Source organism: Cervus elaphus, chromosome 28, assembly GCF_910594005.1.
Source record: "Cervus elaphus chromosome 28, mCerEla1.1, whole genome shotgun sequence".
In the NCBI taxonomy this organism is placed as follows: Eukaryota; Metazoa; Chordata; class Mammalia; order Artiodactyla; family Cervidae; genus Cervus; species Cervus elaphus.
This window is the reverse complement of record NC_057842.1, coordinates 30,926,462-30,948,222: the sequence shown is the minus strand read 5'-3', so window position 1 is coordinate 30,948,222 and position 21,761 is coordinate 30,926,462. Positions and strand designations below refer to the sequence as shown.

The 21,761-nt window shown below is 38.9% G+C and overlaps 1 protein-coding gene across 2 annotated transcripts in view; it reads left to right on the top strand.

The window, feature by feature from the left end:
• Positions 1 to 20,690, top strand: part of CLVS2 (clavesin 2) — a 73,946-nt gene extending 53,256 nt beyond the window's left edge. For both annotated transcript variants that reach the window (XM_043890486.1, XM_043890487.1), the window contains exons 4-6: positions 4,885 to 4,995; positions 12,212 to 12,432; positions 19,592 to 20,690. In XM_043890486.1, the coding sequence (XP_043746421.1) occupies positions 4,885 to 4,995; positions 12,212 to 12,432; positions 19,592 to 19,679 (420 nt within the window). In that variant the 3' untranslated portion in view covers positions 19,680 to 20,690. The remainder of the gene's footprint in view (positions 1 to 4,884; positions 4,996 to 12,211; positions 12,433 to 19,591) is intronic.
• The last annotated feature ends 1,071 nt before the right edge of the window (positions 20,691 to 21,761 follow it).

Genomic DNA, 21,761 nt, shown 5'->3' with positions numbered 1-21,761 from the left:
AGAGAGGAAATGAGCGGTGTCACAGTGAGGAAAGGAAGGAATCAAGTATTATGTCCTTGTTGTGGGCTTGGATACCTGAGGGGACACAGGCGGTTAAGTTAGAATTTTAACCCAAGTCTGCTTGATTTCAAAGGCAGTGCTTCTTTCTCTTTTACACCATCTTAACTGTGACCAAGTTATTCTGTGTTTAAAGATGTGTCTAATGGCATCATTTGTAAGTTATGTGCTTATGTGTGCATATTCCTTTTTCACAACAAAAGAAGCATGACCTTCAAATGATTCTCAAAGTTGAAAAATCTCTGAGCTAAGACTTTTGGTTCAATAAATCGATAACTGTTGCTCATTCAGTTTTGTTCTAGAGATCAAAATGCTCACTCAGGAGTATATTTTAAAAGCGTACCAAGTAGTTCTGCTTTAGGTAGTGCTGTAGGTTAAAAATTCTTCAAGAACGCCCTGCCATGAAACACCAAAGTCTTGAATAAATCACAGTGAAAATATGTCTAGATGATCTGCTGAACTCTAGTGAACATAAGACAAGTCCCAGCAGAGACTAGCACACAGAGTCTACTTGAAAGAAAAAAGAATTTAAGTGAAGTTTGAATGGTTCTGCAGGTTAAATGTTGACTGTAAGAACCTAGGTGGCACTAGTGGTAAAGAATCTACCTGCCAATGCAGGAGACAAGAGATGAGGGTTCAGTCCCTGGGTTGGAAAGATCTCCTGGAAGAGGGCATGGCAACCCACTCCAGTATTCTTGCCTGGAAAATTCCATGGGCAGAGGAACCTGGTGGGCTGCAATCCATGGGGCTGCAAAGAGTTGGATGCAGCTGAGCACACACACACACAAGAACCTAGAATTTTGGAGAGTAATGGTTGCTGGGGCTATGGGATTGGCAGGAGCAGGCATGAGGCTTGCACACACTGAGGGCAAGTTGGTGACTGATGAGAACCTGCATTCCTCCAAGTGCTGCATCCTTAGGGGAAGGTTGTGCTGGGAAAATCCCAGCTGGTCAGTAAACCTTCAAGGAAACCTGTCTGCCCCTCCCATGCGTGCTTGCTCAGTTGCTTCAGTTGGGTCTGACTCTTTGCAACCCCATGGACAATAGCTTGCCAAGCTCCTCGGTCCATGGGATTTTTCTAGCAAGAATACTGGAGTGGGTTGCCGTGTTCTTCTCCAGGGGATCTTCCCAACCCAGGGATCGAACCCCTGTCTCCTGCTTCTCCTGCATTGCAGACAGATTTCTCACTGCTGAGCCACCAGGGAAGTCCGCCTCTTCCATATTCAGGTATGAAAATAATAGTAGTAATAATAATATCAATATTGATAATGATGATGATAATAGTCTTCCCTGATACTCTGAAGTAATAATTGTCTCACGTGTCTGACATTTGCATATACATACCTTCTACAGGCAGAGAAACCATGAGATGAGAAATTAAATTAAAGCCAAACTAGGTTGATGGAACCTGGTAGGAGCTAATATAGATCTTGCCTGGAGAGAAGCATCCTCAAGATAGCTCTTTCAGGATTCCCAGTGATTAATAGTAGCCAAATATAAACTCACTGTAAACAAGATATCATGAACAAGGTCAGCAGAGACAGGCCCTCAAGGACTCAGAAGCAGAATACCTCTGAGTAAAATGGTTATACTATCAAACAATGTTATTAATGATGGAATTACAATGAGCAAAGGCCAAGCAACTAGCAAATTAAAGTGTCAAGAGAACCTATTTTATACTCATTAGATTGGCATTAGGAAAATTGACAATACCAAGTGTATGAGGAATAGCCAGAACTTTCCTGCATTACTGGTGGAAGGAAGAGTATAAATTGGTACAATTTAATCTCACCTCTTCTAACAGAAGAGGAACTAAAGAGCTTCTTGATGAAGGTGAAAGGGGAGAGTGAAAAACCTGGCTTAAAACTCAACATTCAAAAAACTAAGATCATGGCATCCAGTCCTATCACTTCATGGCAAATAGATAGGGAAAAAGTGGAAACAGTGTTTGATTTTATATTCTTGGGCTCCAAAATCACTGCAGATGTTGACCGTAGCCACAAAATTAAAAGACACTTGCTCCTTGGAAGAAAAGCTATGACCAACCTAGACAGCATAATAAAAAGCAGAGACATCACTTTGCCAACAAAGGTCCATCAAGTCAAAGCTATGGTTTTTCCAGTATTTATGTATGGATGTGAGAGTTGGACCATAAAGAAGGCTGAGTGCCGAGGAATTGATGCTTTCAAAATCTGGTGCTGGAGAAGACTCCTGAGAGTCACTTAGACAGCAAGGAGATCAAACCAGTCAATCTTAAAAGAAATCAACCTTGAATACTCACTGGAAGGACTAATGCTGAAGCTGAAGCTCCAATACTTTGGCCACCGATGTGAAGAGCCGACTCATTGGAAAAGACCTTGATGCTCAGAAAGACTGAGGTCAAGACGAGAAGGAGGCTGCAGAGGATGAGATGGTTATATAGTGTCACTAACTTGATGGACATGAATTTGATCAAATTCTGGCAGATAGAGAAGGCCAGGAAAGCCTGGCATGCTGCAGTCCATGGGGTCACAAAGAGTTGGACACGACTAAGCGACTGAAGAGCAACTATGCAATGGTGTGCTATACGATAGTGACGGTGAACTGTAGCTATGTACAAAATGTTTATATTTCAAATCCCACAAACCTCAATAACACCATTATGTGATGACATTCACTGTGACATTTGTATAAAGTTTACATGGCGCCTGCTAAGTCACTTCAGTTGAGTCCGACTCTTTGTGACCCTCTGGACAGTAGCCCACCAGGCTCCTCTGTCCATGGGATTCTCTAGGTAAGAATACTAGAGTGGGTTACCATGCCCTCTTCCAGGGAATCTTCCCAACCCAAGGATCTAACTCGCATCTCCTGTGGCTCCTGCATTGCAGGCAGGTTTTTACTGCTGAGCCACCGGGGAAAGCCAGGTATATTTGTATATGTAGTATTCTTGCTTGAGAGAGGAGCTTGGTGAACTACAATTCATGGTCTCTCAAAGATTCGGACATGACTGAGCAACTAACACACATAGCAAAATAATAAAATATAAAAATAAATAAAATATGCAAAATATAAAATAATAAATATGATATTTTATATTCATAATATTTATAATATAAAATGTAAGCAAAAGAAATGCTTATATTTGAAATAAAATATGAAATTTAAAAATGTGGGTAAGTGAAAGAATATGAAAATACAGTAAACTTCAAGGTTACCAGCACATTCTATTTCTTAAGCTGAATGGAGGGCACATTTTAGTATTCTTTTTAATGTATATACATTATTTATCTTCTTTTTATGTTTAAAAATGTCATGATTTAAAAACAACTATGTCTTCTTTTCTACTTGACTCGTTTCTGTTTTGTAATAATCTTTTGATGAATGAAAACCGCAAATTTATAAAAGAAGTAAGACACTGACATAGACTAAGACACATTTTACCAATTTATTATTAGAAATACCGTGGTGTTTTCATAGTGTATTATTCTCAGAGATAGAAATTTCTTTGCCAAAAAAATGGTTGTTGACTCAAAAGCCAATGTACAAAATCACTAATTAATTTCTTATGCTCATAAAGTGAAAGCGTTAGTCGTTCAGTCATTTCTGACTTTTTGCAACCCCATGGACTGTAGCCTGCTAGGCACTTCTGTCCTTGGAATTCTCCAGGCAAGAATACTGGAGTCACCAGCCATTCCCTTCTCCAGGGGATCTTTCCTACCTGGGGATTGAACCCAAGTCTCCTGCGTTGCAGGCTGATTACTGTCTGAGCCAACCAAGTCTTTAATGCTCATGTGTTCCCTAAAAACAAAATAGTGTTTTCAAATCTTTTGAATCTTATTCAAGAAAAAATTTAAATTAAGAAAATAGATTTACAATTATTTCAGTTTCTTTTCTTTTGTTCCTATTTATGCTCTATGTAGTATCCAGAAATATGTTAATTATTATGATGCCACTCAAGAGAGACTTCTAGTGGATGGATTTTTAAAAGGAGACTTTTGTAGTCAGCTCAGCATGGAATTTTGAACCATCAGGTGCATTTATGCAGAATCTTAGGACTGTCAAATGTCGTAATCTGTTTGATTTAAGGATTCTATTCAGATTTGGGGGTGGACTTGAGATGCACTTATTTAGTCACAGGTAGGAAGAAAACACCTCTGCATCACTTCAGATGCAAATCTTGCACGGGAGAGTTCTTACTGAAAGAGAAGATGGCTTTGTGATAGCCCTGTTTTCCTCCTGTGAGATGAGAATGGATTATGCGTGTTCCATTTAACCTGACAAAATGCGTGTGCAAATTTTCTTACATTACACTTCCAGGTTTTTATTTTGCTTAAGCACATTTCCTTTTTTTGGTAGCTGGAATAAGGAGAGTGTTCAGAGTAAAGCTGATAATAAAGAGAATAAAATGAGTTTGATATGTGACAGTCCTTACATTATAGATGTCTACATTGAAAATTAATAAAACATTTTAATTTAAATATAATTTAATACACACATATCTAACATAGATTCATTGTGCAACAAATTTCTCAGGTATTTTATTTATATTTCTTGGTTTATAATGACTGTCAGGAATTTGCAAGCTTGAAATGTGGCACTCTTAGAAACACTGAAATTCCTATCAACAACCAGTTCTTAAGAAAGATGCGTTTTGTTACATATTCCTTAAGTTTCCATATGAAATTTACAGTGTTAATTGCAGTAAGGTTCTTTTTTCTTTTTCTCCTTTGCTATACAGATAATCTCATTTAAGTGTGTGAAATAACAAATTTGTTTCCTTAACCTTCCCTTCACCTTCTCAATGTTTTAAAGTGTGTTTTGATTTTATCCCCCTCTGTGTTACTCTAGGATAGTTTCCCAGCACGATTTGGAGGAATTCATTTTGTTAACCAACCATGGTACATCCATGCCCTGTACACCGTGATCCGGCCTTTCCTGAAGGAGAAGACTCGGAAAAGGGTATTTATTTGCTTCTTTGTTTTTGTTTGTTTGTTTGTTTCCTTTCTGCTCCCCATTCAATAAGTTCTCATGCATACTGTGTGTGTAATGTTTGCTACAGCAAAAGTGTGCTTCTATACTGAATATATATTTAACATAAAAGATATTTTACAAAATTTAAAACCTTGTGATTAATTCTGAACAGTGTATCTGTGAAAGAAATATTTAAAAACTAACTCTCTTGCTTTTCCACAAATGGGGAGAACATTTTAGCACATTCATCATATATTAAAGCCTCAGTTTAAAAGTAAAAAAACAAATTATGCCATGTTACTGTATTGCTATTGGTACACTTAGTTTCAAGCAACATTTAGACAAAAGTTTTTAATATGTTGATAAATGGGTGTTAGTTATTTCACAATATGTATTGCATTATATATGGTGAATTTTGTGATATTTAATATAATTTTGTAGTGATTGTCATGAGCAATCATACATTACAGACAGAATGTTCATGTGTAGAAATTTTAATATTTCTTTAAATTACAGATAACTTGAATTCCAAGATTTAGTTTTATCCAACAACTAGGATATTCAAAGGATGTTCCAAAATAATCATTTTCCTGAGAATATAAAAATTTATGTAACTCATTTAACACAGTACATGTGCTCAATCACTCAGCTGTGTCCAACTCTTTATGACTCCATGGACTGTAGTCCACTGTAGGCTCCTCTGTCCATGGAACTTTTTGGACAAGAATACGAAGCAGGTTTCCATTTCCTCCTCCAGGGGATCTTCCTGACCCAGGGATGGAACCTGCATCTCTTGTGTCTCCTGCCTTGGCAGGGGGACTCTTTACCAGTATGCCACCTGGGAAGCCCCCAAACTACAATACCAAACACATTAATCATTATGATGATTTTGAAGTGCATTTAATATACATTATTTCATCTTATCCTGCAAACATCTCTGAAAAGTATGATTAGTAGCATCATTTTCTATTTCAAAGCTGAGGAAAGTAAGTTTTAGGATGGATAAATAACTTGCTTACTCATTTACACAGCTGTAAAGTTGTAGAGTTAACATTTGAATCCAAATAGCTTCGCATTTAGAGATATTTTTACCACTGTGCTGTGACCAATTTTCAAATGATTAGTTCCACAGTAAAATATAGTTACTTCTAAATCCATGCAGAAGATAATTTCCCATGTTTCTCAGTGAATGAGAAGGCACTTCGGGTAGGTTAGTGCCATAAAGCCTTACTGTAAATGTGAAAGTGAAGTCATTGTTAGGTGTGTGTTGGTTTCAAACATTTGTGAACAGAGAGTATTCTGCTTATGAATTTGTTGAATATGTTTTAGTAATTTAGGAGGAAGAATTCTGTAGACAATGATAATTTATATCAGGAATTATTTCTATCAATCAAGATTGATCAGTCATCAAGATTCAAGTTAATTTGTTGTTGTTCAGTCGATAAGTCATATCTGACTCTTTGTGACCCCATGGACTGCAGCATGCCAGGCTTCCCTGTCCTTCAGTATCTCCCTGAGTTTGCTCAAACTCCTGTCCATTGAGTCAATGATGCCATCCAAACATCTCATCTTCTATTGCCCCCTTCTCCTCCTGCTCTCAATCTTTCCCAGCATCAGAGTCTTTTCCAATGAATCAGCTCTTCGTATCAGGTAGCCAGAATATTGGAGTTTCAGCTTCAGCATCAGTCCTTCCAATGAATATTTGTAAATCAAGTTGATTTACAATTTATAGTTCAAAACAATGGATTGACATGCCTCAGAAATAACACTTTCAAGCAATCTTTTGTGAAGGGATGATCAGGTGATTCAAAGTACCTGCTGGGGTTTTTAGTACAAATTAGACCAGTGAACGCTAATGTAGCAATCACTCTACACCACATGCTGTTCTAAGTGTTTTCAATATGTTAACTCATTTAGTCCTTCCAACAAGGCTTTAGGGTAAGCATTATTATTTTTCTCCTTTTATAGATGGGAAAATGAGGCATGGAAAGTGAAACCATTTGCTCTAAATCTCAGCTAGGAGATAGTAGAACTGAAAATACAGATTTACTGGGAAGACTGTTCCAGGTTCAGGAATAGCAGAGGCAGTGGTTCTTGGGTAGAAACAAGCCTGGAATATTTGACAAATAGCAAGGAGGCCTTCCCAGAGGGCACTAGTGGTAAAGAACCTGCCTACCGATGTAGGAGACATAAGACACGTGAGTTCAATCCCTGGGTCAGGAAGATCCCCTGGAGGAGGTCATGGCAACCCACTCCAGTATTCTTGCCAGGAGAATCCCATGGACAGAGGAGCCTGGTGGGCTATAGCCCATAGGGTCCAAAGAGTTGGACACAACTGAAGTGAGTTAGCACACACGCAAGGAGGCCAGAAAAGTTGGAGCCAAATGAGCTATTAGAGAGGATAGTAGGGCGTTGGATGGGTGGGAACATGGTGTGCCAGCTCTTGGAGGGCCTTGTACACTGCCATCAGATCTGGGCTTTCAGTCAGAGTGAAATGAGTAGCATTTAAAAGACTGAGTTCAGGGTTGACTTGTTGTGACATTATTTTGACATGATTCTGCTCTGTTGAAAAGACTGGAGAGTGTCAAATCTATAAAACAAGGAAAGCTCTAGGTTTGGGAGTTATTTGGTGGAATTTGATGATTTTGACAATGTCTAGAAGAAGACATTGCTGGCACTATTCTAGATGGAAGTGAGGTATTTGAATTTTACCATTTTAATTAAAACTACATGATTTGGGAATTTTTGTATGAGAAAATAATTATAAATTAAAACACCCTTAATTTCTGCTTATATAATCAATGCAAAATACAATGCTATTGTTATATTTCCTTCCTGGAATCCCAAGTGATTCAGCCTTACAGTATTACTCAAGCACCTTATAATGCAGATGCTATGTTCTGAAAAGCTGGTAAAAGAAAACCTAAAGAAAAGTTGTGAATCATCTTTTACAAATGGACATTTAGTTCTTCAGTTTCTTAAATTAAAGCAGACTTTGAGTTTCCAACATGCTGGGCTGATGGGAATGTCAACCTTAAGTGTTACAGAGATCCCTTCTCAAAATTTCACCAATGTCTGGAACATTTCGTGTATAGCCAAACTTACAATCCATCATGGCCACTTTTGACGTGTTCACTGTTCAAACTAATATTAGTTCCTTGAATTAAGGTCTCTTTTTGGACCCAAACATCTTTATTGATGTTAGAATCCAATGACTAGGTTTCAATCCACTATCCCAGTGAACTTTTTAGCTGGTCCATGGACGTGGTCCTGCCAGACCCCAAGAGCTGACAGGAAACTGATTTTCCTACTAGTTGTCACAGCTTCTACTTCTTCCTCAGTATCATGGACTTTCTCTTCTACTCCTTGCTAATTCTTAAAAATATTTTACCCTCCTCTTCCTATAATTATGGTCTCCTACCATAATCTCTTTAATGGCACAGCTTAGGAAAATAAAATATTAAGCTTTAAAAAATTTTAATTAAAAAATTCAGCCTAAGTATCATTGTAAGGTAATCTGAGGCAAAAGAGCCCCTATGGACCAGACTTCTTGAGTGAAATGGAGGAAGAAAAATATATAAGGGGGAGAATGTAGTAAAACTTCAATAAGATGAGACAAATGTGTGCGTGGATGCTCCAGCAGATGAGTCGCAGGAGATGTGTTCACTGAAAGTGTTCAGAGAGGATTTGAAAGGATTTACTCTAAGAGAAAGGAGAAGCTGATGGGGGATTGTGAGCAGACTAATATGATCTGACTGATGTTTTGACACAGTCCTTCTGGCTTCTGTGTTGAGAGTAGAGTCCTGGTGGCGAGTGGAAGTAGGGAGAGCAGCTAGGAGGCTGGTGCAGTAATACAGTGGAAAGGATGATAGGAATTGAGTTAGGGTTGTAGCAGTGGGGTTGTTCAGATGTTTGAGTGCAGGATAGATTTTGGAGGTAGCACCAGAAGAATTTACTGACAACTCAATGAGAGAAGTAAAAGGTGAGTCAGAGGTTTTGGCCTGAGTAACTAGAAGCATATTTGTACCGTTAGCTGACCTTGAAAATAGGGAGAATCAGATTTAGGGGAGAAAGTTATAAGTTCCGTTTTGGACACGACATGTTTGAGGTGCCCATTGATCATTTAAGTGGAGGTGTGACACAGAGAGTAAAAGTAGTAATATGAAGTTCAAAAGAGAGGTCTGGATTCAGGGTACACATTTTCAGTGTATGGACGATATTTAAACCTTGTATTTGTTCAGTCACTAAGTCATGTCTGATTCTTTGTGACCCCATGATCGGCAACACGTGAGCCTTCCCTGTCCTTCAGTTTCCCAGAGTTTGCTCAAATTGATGTCCATTGAGTTGGTGATGCCATCCGACCATCTCATCCTCTGTTACCCTCTTCTCCTCCTGCCCTCAGTCTTTCCCAGTATCAGGGTCTTTTCCAATGAGTGGGCTCTTCGAATCAGGTGGCCAAAGGATTGGAGTTTCAGCTTCAGCATCAGTCCTTCCAATGAATATTTGGGGTTGATTTCCAAATTACCTGAGTGCATTTAGGGAAGATAATAAATCCAAGAACTGAAGCCTGAAGCTCTCTGATGTTAAGATATTGCAGAAGTGGAACAACCAGCAAAAGGGACTACAGAAGGCATCTATCAGATAATAGGAAACCAAGAGATTCTGGGAGAAAATTTTCATTGAGGAGAATCATCTACTCTACCCAGTGCTACTGAGAGTTTAAGAAAAATAAGGATAGAGAATTATTCGACACTGAATTTAGCAGTGAGAAGGATCTTGACAAGAGCTATTTCCGTTGTAGTGGTGGGAGGCAAACCTATTTGGATTGGATTCAGGAAAAATGGGACAAATGTACTTGGGCAATGAATATAGATAATTCCTTTGCTGAGTTTTGCAGTAAGAGGAAGGAGAAAATAGGATAATAACTGGAAATAGAAGTAGGGTCAAGATAGGTTTAATGTATCTGTTTGGGGAGGGGGAGGCAAGAGTAGAGTTGCTATGTTTGTTCTTTGATGGAAAACATGCAGAACAAAGAAGAAATCTGATGATGTGAGAGAGACAAGAGATCATTGCTTGGGAAATAAAACTGAGTGGAAGAGAGGATGAATTCTAGTGCACAGGTGGAGGGGTTGGCCTTTGTAGAGTGGATTCTTCCATTGTGCTGGGAGCAAAGGCAAAGCATATGGACACAGATGCTAGTGGGTGGATCTCATCTGGTTGCCCTGTTTTTTTTCTGGGAAAGAGGAAACAAGGCCAAAGCTGAGAGCGATGTTGAGGGAGGAGGTAGCAGAGTGTTGGCAAAAAGAGAAGTAGTGTGAATTACATTTACTGTTCTATGGATTTATCACCATAACTCTTGCATGACTTGAAAGAGAAAGTTTCTGATGTGAAGCAACATGTCTGATGAAAGAAAGGTTGTATACCTAATAAAGTGGGGATTTCAGGCACTAGAATTTCATCTTCCCAGGAAAATTATAGGGGTGTGTGTGTTTTCCTAGGCTGTTGTGCTCTGTAAATAGGAGCAGGAAGGTGGAAAATTTGCAAATAACCTGATTTAACTTGGGTCAGAAAGTATCTTCCACCTCTGTAATATTATGTATTCCACCAGCCACTTGCTGTGATCGTTTTGGCCAGTACCTGCTCTCACGTGCTTTTATACTCTTCCATAATTTATTAGTATTACTTGTTGATTGGTGACTCCCATTCTTCTCATTTTATTTGATATAGACTAAGGCTTCCCTGGTAGGTCAGACAGTAAAGCTTCTACCTGCAATGCGGGAGACCCGCGTTCAATCCCTGGGTCGGGAAGATCCCCTGGAGAAGGAAACGGCAACCCACTCCAGTACTCTTGCCTGGAAAATCCCATGGACTGAGGAGCCTGGTGGGCTACAGTCCATGGGGTTGCAAAGAGTCGGACATGACTGAGTGACTTCACTTCACTTCAGTCTTTCTTTGGCTTTCTTTGGGCTTCCCTGGTGGCTCAGATGATAAAGAATCTGCCTGCAGTGTGGGAGACCTGAGTTCAATCCCTGGGTTGGGAAGATCCCCTGGAGGAGGACATGGCAACCCACTCCAGTATTCTTGCCTGGAGAATCCCCATGGACAGAGGAGCCTGGTGGGCTACAGAGTTGGACATGACTGACCGACTAAGAACATGCACACATAGTCTTTGTTTTCCAAAATATTTACTTAAGTGGATTCTAAAAGTATGGAAATCAAGATGAATGTCTTAGCTCATTCATGTTGAACCTGAAATATGAGATTATTTCTAAGCCACTTATAAGCTATAATCTTTAAATAAATATATAAATCTATATAAGATGACAGTAGTACTTTATTAGAGAGGGCTGATCTGCAGTTTTGAGATTGATATAAAAGAAGAGAAAAGGGGTAGCTATTTAGGGAGAAACACATCTTGACTATGTAGCTTAAGTGATCCTCCAATTTAACTAAAAGCTCTGTGTAGCCAGTAATAACAATGGTTAACATATACACACAGCTTTACAGTTTCAACTCATTCCATTTATGATTTGAATGAGAAGCATGGAAATTTGTAGCAGAGAAGATGCTGGCAACATTACAGTACATAACTCCTTTGGGATGTGACTCTTCAGTCAACCTTTCATTGTGATGATACTAATCTACTTTTATTTACATCACATACTTTGCATTATAAAGCAGTAATTTAGTGGTTACAGTATTCTTATTTTTATTGATCATAACGACAAAGCCATACTGGTGACAGCTTTGGGGTTCAGTAACTTGAGTGGGCTCAGCAGTTGATGAGTTCCTCATGAGAAAAGTCTGTTTTAATAGCATTCATTATGCTCATCATCAGCTTTGCACAACTAACACCAGGATGATGTACAGATCGAAGTAGGCACATTAGATTCTGCTCATGTTCTCGGCTATGAAGCAGGAAGCGAAATTTCCAGTTCCAGTTCTTTAAAAATGATCTGACCTTCTAGAAGCTACTTACAGTCCCTGAGCCTCAGGATTTTTATATGAAATATTAAGATTATGTTACCAGCCTGCCTGTTTCACAGAGTAGAAGAGAGGCTTAAATATGTTAACAGACATGGAAAACTCTTGTTTTGGGTCCTTCTATCCTCAATCCCTCCTCCTACCCTACCCCACTCCCTGGCATCTACATGATATTTATTCTCCTCTGTGTGTTTTCCGCACCTTCTTCTTGTGTTTGTAGATATTTTTGCATGGTAACAACCTGAACAGTCTACACCAACTAATTCATCCTGAGATTCTGCCCTCTGAGTTTGGAGGAATGCTTCCCCCTTATGACATGGGAACCTGGGCAAGAACACTGCTGGACCACGAGTATGATGATGACAGTGAATACAATGTGGACTCCTATAGCATGCCTGTCAAGGAGGTAGAGAAGGAACTCTCCCCCAAGTCCATGAAGAGGTGAGCCGGGGGTACCTGGGAAGTGGGCTGGGCCAGGGTGGGGGCGCCTGATACAACTCCAGATTTTATATTTTTCTAAAGTAGATACTTGGTGGGATTTTAAAGCCTTTCATGCTCCTGTGTTTGGATGTCTAGGAGTTTTGAGTCAAAGATAAAGTCATTCGAGGTAACCTCAACTCAGAGTTCTGCTCCAGATTCACAGAGAGTCTAGCTGGCCCCTTAGAAGTCACCCAATCCAGTGGCTTTTCAAGCTGTACTTTAAGGTTCTGGTTGAGTCTCTCAGGGCAAGTGGGGTGGTGTGGGGACAGTGCCCCTCTCCACTGTGGTGAGACTGTCTAAACAATTTTTTTGGACTTCTGTGTAAGATTTCATTTGAAGAAAGGGATCCATAGCAAGCACACGCATACACACACACTTCAAACATTATCATTCAAAGCTTCTGTTCCTTTTTCAGTATCTGTGCCAGGTTTCTGTTTAAACATTTCTATCTAGCCATTCCTGGGGCAAAACCTTCTGTTTCCCTACGGCTTTAATCTTTACAGAATTCAATGTTGAGAATATCTAATTTTCTGCTTTGACTCTTATGGTGTTATTAGGCCTGTTTTCTCTCAATCAATGTGTATTTATTCAACACATGCTCTGTAATAGAAGCTTTCCTAAATGTTTTGGATTCAGTATGTATAAAACATATGTCCTGCCATAGTCTACTGGTGATTGAGGGCAGGGGGGTTGCTAGACAGATGCAAATGCAGAACTGACTCTGTGTTTGCGTTCTGTAGCAAACCAGAAGACTTCTAATTCTCATGCTACCCCAGGCTGTACCAGCCCAGGCTTCATTTGGATAATGGCAACAAGTATTATTTCTTGGTTGATTTCCCATCCTGGAAATACAGGAACCACAGTTCCTACAATTTTTCTTCACCTAGTTCAGGGAGGACCCAAGAGCATCTTACATGTCATCCCCAACATTGTCTTACATCCTCCTCTGATGACAGTCTTGTGGTCTTTCAGTTACCACCGACTCATGCAGGGACAACCCTGTTGTTTTAGACTGACCTCTTTTATTTGTTGCTGTTGCTGGGGTGTGTGTGTGTGTGTGTGTGTGTGTGTGTGTGTGATGCCTTTCTCTCCCAGATTGCTCCACAACAACTTGGACAAAATGGGAAGGTCAGTGACATCTCCAGCTTTAATTTCTCCATTAATTGACAAGATTAGGTTTAAATGAAGTTCGGGCTTCTCAACTCATTTCCCTTTAAAACAGTTCTTCCTAATTTGAGTTTTATGCTCTGCTAAAAGGGTTCATTAATGGGCTCTCAAAGGAGTCTGTTAAGTGCTAAAAGTTGTATTAAAAACTGTGTGTATATATGTATGTATACATATATATGTGTGTGTGTGTGTGTGTGTGTGTGTATATTTCCCCAGTGGCTAGGAGGGTAGAGATTCTGTCTACAGTGCAGGACACCTGGAGAAGGGCATGGCAACCCACTCCAGTATTCTTGCCTGGAGAATTCCATGGACGGAGGAGCCTGGTGGGCTACAGTCCATGGGGTCACAAATAGTCAGACACTACTGAGTGGCTAACATATACACACATATATGTGTGTGTGTTTGTGTATATGGTGCATTTTTTTCTGGAGAGAAGGCATATTTCATCACATTCTCAAAGTTTTCTAAGAAAAAAAGTGGTTAAAAGCCATTGCCTAAGAATAGGTTCCTTCTGATAAAAATAAAAATCCTAATAATGATAATTATTACAACCTATCATTTATTACCAACTTCTCATGAGTTAGGCGCTTGTGTACTGTGCTTAGCTGCTCAGTCATGTCCGACTCTTTGCGACCCCGTGGACTCTAGCCCTCCAGGCTCCTCTGTTCATGGGAATTCTCCAGGCAAGAATACGGGAGTAGGTTGTCATGCCCTCCTCCAGGGGAATCGTCCCAATCCCGGGATCGAGCCCAGGTCTCCTGCATCACAGGTGAATTCTTTACCATCTGAGCCACCAGGAGGCCCAAGAATACTGGAGTGGGTAGCCTATCCCTTCTCCAGGGGAACTTCCCAAAGCAGAAACTGAACCAGGGTCTCCTGCATTGCAGGCAGATTCTTTACCAGCTGAGCTACCAGGGAATCCCTGAGTTTAGCCCTTATGAGGTACTTTTTTTGGGTAAAATTCGTTTAGGTTTCATAGCAGCCCTATTAAACAGATATTTGTATCCCCCAAGTCGCATAGTCTATATGTAAAGGAACAGGATTCCAGTCTATGAAGTACAGAGTCTTGCACGCTGTGAATATAACTCTTTTCTGCTCTTCTGTAACAGCATGACACAGGGTGCCCTCACCCCAGAACTGAGCTCTCGGAGGATTCAGAGACAGCTCTCGTAGGTGGCCTCAGGTTTTTCCCCTTGCCAGCTAGCAATGCTTATTTCCTTCAGCCCCTCCTTCTGTGACTTGTTAACTAGTGCGGTCCCTTCCTCTGAGTACACTTCTCTCCATACCCTCTGCAGCCTTAGCTGTATCCTCATCACCTGCATTTCCTCCAAAATCTCTTGCCTGCTGTCTTTGCCTCTACCCTCATCCTTCTCCATTTATTATCCATGTGGCAATCAAAATAGTATTTTTAAAATGTAAATCGGATCATTTCACTTCTCTGCTTTGAATTTTTAAGTGACTATTAATTATACAATGCATGCAATCAATTTCATATTGTGATTTACAATATGCTGCATAATCTGCCTCTGCCTACCTCTTTCCTCCAAGTTTATCTCCCTTTTCTCTCCACCTTTCAGACACAGCATTTTTCTTTATTCTTCTTCAGCCTCTGCTTGGAATACCCTTTTCCTCTATCTTCCAATGGCTGGCCCCAATCAAAGATCACCTCCTCCAGAAGGTCTTTTGGTTAGTCACCAGGTCTTAATAAGCTCTACTCTGCATTCTAGCCACTTCCAATCAATCATCTCCTTTATTTTCTTTATAGCTCATTATTAGCCTGTGAAATAATTGACTTGCCTTAATTATTTATCGCTTTCATCCTGCCGTGTAAGCTTCAGGGAGACTTCAGTGGCTTTGTCTGTCCTGTTCTCTCCTGAATCTACAGTGCCTGGAGTAGAGTGTGCTGCACAAAGGATGCTCACGAAGTACCAGTCAGAGGAATGAAGGAGTTCTCTGCTGTCTGTCAGTGGCCCCTTTTAAGTGCAGTGTTTGGAAAGGCAGAGGTGACATCTGATGCTATCACTGCTTCCGTTGAGATTCCAGAAGCCCTGGCGTTGCAGCATAGACCTCATTGGCTTCCTTTGTTTATTGTTCTCACTGTCGTGGTCGTTCAGGCAGCCAGGGTGCATTGCTGACTCATATTGAGCTCCTTAAAACTAGTCTCCTTACTTCTAGAGCTTTGTCCTCATAATTCTCTATTTCTATACTTACCTCTTTCTTCTAAGCACATTATTTTAATTGATTGACATCATCTTGTTAGATTTGGTTTGGGCGATCCACCTTTTGAAGTCTTTTTGGATCCTGCTTCTCTTTTCCACTTAATTAGGCCATTTTGTCCCCTGCAGACTTGGCTTATAGCATGATGACTTCCCCAACCCTGAGTTTCTTGCTGATTGGATTTTCAGACATGGGCAGATTGGAATTTCAGACACCCTTTGTTTGGTATAGGTTTTGCATCCTGTGAAGCTTATATGGTTCTATTTGAAAACTCCTGAAGAATGAGATCAAGAGAGTTGTTTCACATGATTTTTATCTTCTCTCTGGAAGGGAATAGCAGTTCCCCATCAAGGATGGGAGAAAACTGTTTCTAGATTTCACCTTTCCTTCATTTTCTTTTCTAGTTTTATATCATTTTTAGATTGAGAGGGGGAAAAATCATTCCTTCACAAATGGGTTATAGATAGCGATTCCTTCGGGTGAATTCAGCTTCTTGTATAGGAAGAAGAAATGGCAACCCACTTCAGTATTCTCACCTGTAAAATCCCATGGACAGAGGAGCCTGGCGGGCTGCAGTCCATGGGGTCTCAAAGAGTTGGACATGACTGTGCAACTGAGCATGATAGGAAGGAGATTATTTTCTGTGTAAATTTGAGGAGAGATAGCATAATCAAGTGAAAGAATACAAAGCACATTAGATTATGGGTAATAAGTGCTTCCACTTGATTAAATAATATTCAACATCTATTGTTACTCCCTGTCAAACCCTATCTAATGTTTTGTATACATCAACTCCTTTGCTTTTCTAAACAACTAATAAGGTGATGCTGTATCCATCTTATTGATGAGGAAACCCTGATACAGAGAAGGTAAGTAACTTCTACATGTTCCATAGCTACAAAACCACAATGCTAATATTGGAACACAGGCAATAGTATTCTGTAAGTCATTTCTTTAACTGCTACCATATACTATTTGCCAGAATTAATGCTGGGGATTATGCATTATTGCACTCGATCCTTAGTACATCTGTATGATGTAGATGGTATTTTCCCCATTTCACAAGTAAGGGAACAAAATCATAGGACATTGAAATAGCCTCCAGTTGGTCACGGAACTAGTAAATCACAGAAAGTGCAATTGGAATCCATTTCTGTCCAAAAATCTAGTCTTTCAAACACTAAGGTATAGCACAATATTGTAAATGCATAATAAATGAATAAATGATACCTGGATAATTAAAGTTAAACTACAGGTTTTCATGGGAAAAAGTTATTCATTGAAAGACAGCAGAGCCTGGAGACTAAGATGTCCTATGAGTTAATGACAGCTTCCTCTATTGTAGTTGAAAAAGACCAATTCAATAACCAATCACGCTCAAATAACCCTGTTGTTTTGTACAAGAGGGCAAAAAGAAAGTCTAGACTAAAACAACAGTATACTTGGGACAATTAAATACCAAAAAAATCTTAATCAGAAATTGTTTCTTTCTGTCTTATTTTATTGAGGAATTTCTCTGCATATGGAGCCAGCAGCATTCATAATCGGACAAGTCTAACATCTGTAGTACATGATAAAAACAAACTAGAAACTTAATCCCAGGTTGAATAGTGCACTGCAATTTAAAATATTTTATTAAAATTTCCATGAAAGAAAGAAAGAAAGAAAGTGAAGTCGCTCAGTCGTGTCTGACTCTTTGCGACCTCATGGACTGTAGCCTATCAGGCTCCTCCGTCCATGGGATTTTCCAGGCAAGAGTACTGGAGTGGGTTGCCATTTCCTTCTCCAGGGGATCCTCCCGACCCAGGGTTTGAACCCAGGTCTCCTACATTGCAAGCAGACACTTTACTGTCTGAGCCACCAAAGTAGTTAAGGAAAGTAACAATATATAATACGTGTGTATGTGTGTGTGTGTACAATGTGTGTTTTAATAGAACATTATATTTAGCAAATGCTAAATGTGTAGACTGTATGCTGTCTGGAGAGCTTTGGTGTGTACTTAATACTATTAGGATGTACCTCAACATTTGTATACTTTGTGAGATTTTACAATAACTTTTCTGTAAAGAATTTTTTTCTTCACAGGATAAATTGCTTTATCTTCATCACCCTCCAGTTTGAATGCTGACATCCAGCTTCTTTCAGTTTGGAAAGTATTTATTGGATAAGAATTAAGACATTGAAATCCTCCTGTGTCAGAGGCTCTGTGACACATATTGTGTCTGTAGCAAGGAGAGACACAGATAAAGTCCCTGCTTATGGAACTTATAGTCCAGTGGACACTAGTTGTCCGGTTAACACTCTAGTGCAGGACATTAAATGAACCTCTGCATATTTTAGCATGGATTCACCTTGGGGAAACAATTATTTCAGTTGAGTCTAAGAAAAATAATGTTACAGGTCTAATTATTAAGAGTTTTGTGCAGTTGTCAATGTGCTAAAGTGTATTTTGTTCATGTACTGTTTTCTAAGATAAATTATCATTGCTCCTGTCCCTCTTTCTCTCTCTCTCTCCTGCACAGACACACAGACACACACACACCATATTCAACTGTGGCTAGGCTCCATTCTGATTTATGCATCTAATACCTATTATTGAGATAAAACAGTGAAAACGACTTAGAAAATAAACCTCCTGGTATAACTGTTCTCACCTTCCTCTTCATTCTCTCTTTGGAAATGAATTTAAGTTTATTTATGAAATGAAATGAAAGAGTTGATTTATCAGTTAATCTTGTAATTATTTTTGCTTTGATAATTCCTTCCATTGCTGTTCTTTTTCATTAGCATGTGTGGTTGTATTTTCACTTACAGTCTTTCTTTTTGAAAGTTAATGAGGTCTACTAAGACGCAAATCGTCCCAGCAATAGCCAAATGGCTGGAATGCAGCAGCAGGGGAAAAATTCATTACAGAGGAGAAATTTAAAAGGACGGCTGCTTCTTTAATGCCATAGCCATTAAGATGGCAGCTTCCTGCCACCACAGTAGCACGTTTCATTGACTTTCCTCCTTCTCAATTTCGTGTTGTTTCCTGGTGATGAATTGAGATGTAATTCCCACCTCCTATCAAAAGCATATGTAAGGGTTTTCACATGATTTGTTTCTCTAATAGTAAAGTACTGCTGCCTAAACAAGAGAGGATGTTAAAGTTTTAAACCATATCATAGATTTTCAAGAATAAGATTGATTTTATTCAGATGTTCTAGTGGAAAATTTAACAAAACTCATATGAAATATTGACTTTGTCCTATTGTGGTCCTTATGTATTTTAAAAAAGATGGTTAAAAATGCACATTCCTGTTGAAGTTGTTGCATAGAACCCTTGAAGCCAGAATTCAAGGCTCCTATTATTTCTACTTCATTTCTTATAATGGTAAATTCACCATAATAATTTCCCCTTTCGGTGATGTTCTCTTGGAATACATCAGTCCTGTACTAGAAGTTCTCAGTCTCAAAGAAAAGGCTCTTCTTGATTATAAAGATAAGAGCTTAAGCCAGTTGTTGTGTATTTAGAATCCTCCGCTGGGCACTGTTGTATTCAGGGACCAGAGGGGGTTGTTTCCTCTGAAACAATCACCGTGAGTGTGTCTCTGTCAATGTGCACATTCTCAGTTCATAAATCCCTTGTTGTAGAAGTCAATCCACATCCAAGAGAGAAGAAATAAAGGAGAAAAGACAGAGAAGAGAATATGATTATTTGGCAGTAAAGCGCTGACATTGGCTTTATCATTTCCAGATCCCAATCAGTCGTGGATCCTACAGTGCTAAAACGCATGGATAAAAATGAGGAAGAAAACATGCAACCTTTGCTGTCTCTGGACTGATAGCTTCTCTACCCTCTCCACGGATTAGAAACGGAAGGTACATGTTTTCAGCACCAGGGCCAGCGCTGTGGATGAATTACCAGCTGGAAACTTATTTATTCATGTTAATGTAGCATAATACATATTAAGGCATCAGGCTTTCCCATTTGCCTGAACCATGGGTGCCCTGGTCTGGATTTAAAGAAAAGTCAATAATTTATTCTGTAAGTGCCAAGTTCTTTGTAAATACAATGTAATCTTCACGTCAAGTTTGTAAATTTTAGTAGTAACTTAAATTGGAAGATTGACTTTTGAGTCCATGCCAGTGATATGAACTATAACAAGAACAGAAAAGACACATAAACAATCAAAGCTAATCAAATGTAGCCCTGTTTCCTATGAAGCCATATTTCAGCTATCATAGTGATTGTTTCATTGTTTTCCTCTGAAACTCTGTCATACTCAAATGTACGTTTAATGGGCACAGGGAGCTAAGTGATTCTAGGAAATTATTATGATAAATGTATTTCCTGTCTAGTGATTTTCAATTCACAGAAAATGTACCCTAGTGACTATCACTGGCCTTGAATTTGGGAGGCAAGAAATGGCAAATAACCTGGTAAACTCAACACTTGAACTCTTCTATATTGTTTAGTTCCTGAAGTCTTGTGAAAAAATATGTTCCTCAAAATAAGATGTGGAATTCTGAAAGAGAGTGGATTCTTTGTAAACTGCTGTCTTCACAATGTGTCCTTTACTTAAGATCCCATTATATGCCTGTCTGATGTACTTTAAGAACTTTATCCCGAAAAACTCTTTGACCAAGAGGAAGAGAACCGATACATGAGTAGTGTTTGACAGCTAATTTTGAACATAAATGTTGCCAAGTACTGATAAGGGGCTAATTTCTAATTCTTGTGACTGGTTGAAAAAATATATATATTCACACACACATATATATTTTTACTGAGCTTTGGTAAATCTGTGATGTGACAGGCTTATAAAATAGATCATGCATACTCAATGATCTTAGAAATGTTATAGATTATTGTCTGAGATGTTAACTCTGGAAAACCACTTCCACTAAAGTTAATGAAAATGAGGTATTGTGAAACAGACTTTCTGTGAATTTATTTAAGGGAATTCAATTTAATTTGTAATGCAATCTTGTATCTGTGCCATTTCAGTGAAATATATTTTTTCTTCAAATAAAACAACAAGTCTCAACATAGCATAGGCAGTATCAGGTGACAGAGAATAATACTGTTTTTCTCAAATTCGGATTAATTATCCCAATGATCCTGGAAGTACACATTTTCTTCTCAGAAAAGATTTTAAGAACATATTGCATCTAGGAGACATAATGAAAGCTTCTGAGGGCATCTGAGAGTCTATGTTATAGTTTAAATCTAGATTTGGAATCCTTATGTTAAAGTTTTCTTTTCACAAAAATTTTGCAAGGATAGCACATTTTAAAAATTTAACTTTAAATTTCAAATTCTAGTGTGAAAAAGCAAGATTCTTACCACCTTTTCAGAGTGGTAGTTTTTGAGACTGAGACTTTACCATTAAAATATTGTCTTGAAAGAAAAATATCTCAAGGAACTTATGGAAAACCAACAGAAATAAAGGCATGTAGCAGCCTCTATATACCTTTTAGCCAAAAGCTTTAAAAAGTCCAGTTATAATTCTGCAGCCCAGAATCTTAAAATTAATATCAGTACATTATTCTGCCGTGTCACAAATGAACTGTCTAGTATTTGTAAAAATACATAAATACACATAGATACTATGAATGAAAGATACCTTTAAAATGCCAACCTCCAATCAAGTGCAGAAGAATAATGATGGTCAGGCACTCTGCTCTACCCGTAAAAGGTATAGAGATCAGAATGCACTGGAAGAAAAAGCCACAGTAACTCTAATCTTTCTAAGAACCCTGATCAAAGGTCTTATGTTTTTTTCCTACTTGACGTCATACATTTTTTAGCCTTGGGCTCTATATACTGTTCAAGCAAGTGTTAGACAGTATGATGCATTGGAATAAAATAGAAACAAACTAAGTTCAGAAGGCCAGTCAACTTTTCATTTTCATGAGTTTCT